This window comes from Microtus ochrogaster, chromosome 16, assembly GCF_000317375.1.
Source record: "Microtus ochrogaster isolate Prairie Vole_2 chromosome 16, MicOch1.0, whole genome shotgun sequence".
NCBI classification, from domain to species: domain Eukaryota; kingdom Metazoa; phylum Chordata; class Mammalia; order Rodentia; family Cricetidae; genus Microtus; species Microtus ochrogaster.
This window is the reverse complement of record NC_022018.1, coordinates 14,226,007-14,228,540: the sequence shown is the minus strand read 5'-3', so window position 1 is coordinate 14,228,540 and position 2,534 is coordinate 14,226,007. Positions and strand designations below refer to the sequence as shown.

The following is a 2,534-nucleotide window of genomic DNA, read 5'->3' as shown; positions in this document are numbered from 1 at the left end:
TGTCACCAGGTACCCAACACTTGTGAACTACCCACTATGTGTCACCAGGTACCCAACACTTGTGAACTACCCATGCATGTCAAGCAGTGTGTTAGTGTTTTGCTTGCATTTCTCCTATCTCCAAACCTATCCTGTTGATAGATTGTGGATTTCTACTGAACACCACAACTGTTACCTTTCCCTGACGATGACAGTGATCCTTCTCCCTTATTTCACAATGGAGGAGATAAATGAGCTTCAGAAGAGCAGAAGTGCTTCTTCAGATCACTTCTGAGAAGTGAAGAAGCTACCTGTAATTCTCCCTCCCCATTTTCCAGATGAGTAAACTGAGGCTCTGGAAACCATAAAAACTCGCTAACGTGAACACTGATTTGTCATTATCTCACCAACACATCCCTTCCTCTGCTTCTCCCTGCTCATCCTCCAAAATGTCCAGAGCCTTCTGCGGTCAGCCTGCAACCCGCTCACCATGCTTTACAGCGCATAAGTACTGGGGGGTTCTCCGCACTGATGCTAACATTGACTCCTTGGGGACACCGAAGTTGAGCTATCCTAGGATAAGCCTGGGTTTCTTGTCTTCAACTGTCTGGAACTAGACTTCATTCGTTTTTCCTGACAGTACTGTTCCTTCAGCAAAGAAGCTGCTACTTGGCAAAGCTCCCTTTTTCCGTGTGCATGTGTGTGGGCATGCGTGAGTGCATATTAAAGTATAGGAATGCAAGTGCATGCCAAGGCACTCTTGCTGAAGTCAAAGGACAACCCTGGGAGAGTCTTACCTTCCCACCGTTCTGAGACAGGTTCTCCATTGATTTTCTGCTGTATATGTTGAATTAGCTGACTCGAGCCTCCCGAGATTCTCTTGTTTCTGCTTCTTATCTCCCAACAGGAGTGCTGGGATTACAGATATGCTAATAACCTGGCTTTTATGTGTATCCTGGGGATTCGAACTCAGGTCCTCATTCTTGCATACAACGCACGTTTACCTATAAGCTATCTCTCCAGCCCTGTCTCCCATTCTTTCTCTGCTCCTACCATGATCCTCTCAGGAACAGGAACTGCAGACACATAACCGCTTGTCTGGGACTGGGAGCTCCCAAATGAGCCTGACCCCACACTGCCATAGACAGGGAGAGATGTATATGGGAAACCTATCCCTTCCACAACCTCGAAACTTCGTTTGACAGTATGCTGGGTGTTCAGTGTTGGTTGTCCTCACAGCACCAAAGACACTGCAGGATAGCAATAAAGAAAAAAAAAAACATACAGACATTTCTAAATGTAACAATTCCTGGATTTTAGCCATCTAATGGTAAGAAATGCTCCTTAGGGGAAAAAATCAACATTCTCCAAAGATATTGTGCATAGTGAGCACCTGATGCATGCTTTGTTACAATTGAATTGGTTTATCTGAAAAACTGACTTACTGGCCTGGCTTATTGTAACCTAGATACAGCCTTTGCCCCAAAAGCAGGCAGTTCTGTTAATTCCTGCCTTCAGCAAAGATGGGGTAGCTTTCTTACTAAAATGCAGCCCTTCGCACCAGGCATGGTGATCCATGCTTATATATGGTCCCACCACTAGGGAGGCCAAGGCAGGAGGAGGACAAGTTATAGACCACCCTGAGTGGCATAGTGAGACACTGTTCAACCTCTCCACCACCTACCCTAATGCAAACACTTTCCTTACTCGAGTCCCCTTTGAACTATCTTGGATCCTTCCTTGTGAGTCTAGAGCAGAAGGATTGGGCCTCCCTTCCAGTGAGCCCCAGCTTCCTCTCCTCCAGGAGTCCTTGCCTATGACTTCTGCAGATAAGAACTGGCTGAGGGTAGCCTGACATGGTCTTTCAAAGCGTTAGCCAGTGATGTTAGCAATGACAACAGTTCGGTTGGTTGGTTGTGGTTGTACATACCTATAATTCCAATACTAAGAAGGCTGCACAGAGGACTGAAACCTCAAAGTCAGTCTGGGATGCACAGTGTAACCCTGTCTCAACAAGTCAAATGAAGTCCAGAAACCATACAACACCATTGTACACCTGTTATGGTATAGTCTTAAATTTTCCCCAAAGGCTCATGTGCCAGAGACTTGGTCCCCAGTCTACAGTGCTTCTGGAAGGTAGAAAAGAAACTATAAGAGATGGGGTCTACTTGAATGAAGTTAGGTCTTTGGGGTCATACTCCTGAATGAAGATATTGGGTCATAGGTCACTTCTCTCTTCCTGGCCTGCCATGAAGAAAGCTGCCACTACCTCCATGATGTATGCCGTAACCTTGGGTCCAAAGCAAGGACCCAGAGAGCAGAAAATGACAGCTCTGAAGCTGTGATTATAAATAAGCCTTTTCTCTTCTTAGCAGTCCTAAGTTGTCTTTGGATGTGTCCTCACAGCTATGGAGAGCTGACTGACACCAACTCTACAGCAAATCTGCCTTGGCTCTTAGGCAACAGAGAGTGAAGACCAGTAAATGGTGCCTATTTCTCCTCTCCAGTAGGTAACAGGGAGAAAAGGCCCAGGGACAGTTGGCGCCTTTAAAAAG

At 46.1% G+C, this 2,534-nt stretch overlaps 1 protein-coding gene across 1 annotated transcript in view; it reads left to right on the top strand.

Moving 5' to 3' along the window:
- Prtfdc1 (phosphoribosyl transferase domain containing 1) overlaps positions 1 to 866 on the top strand; it is a 109,357-nt gene extending 108,491 nt beyond the window's left edge. Inside the window, exon 9 of the mRNA XM_026782979.1 lies at positions 419 to 866. Within this exon, the coding sequence (XP_026638780.1) occupies positions 419 to 487 (69 nt within the window). The 3' untranslated portion in view covers positions 488 to 866. The remainder of the gene's footprint in view (positions 1 to 418) is intronic.
- The last annotated feature ends 1,668 nt before the right edge of the window (positions 867 to 2,534 follow it).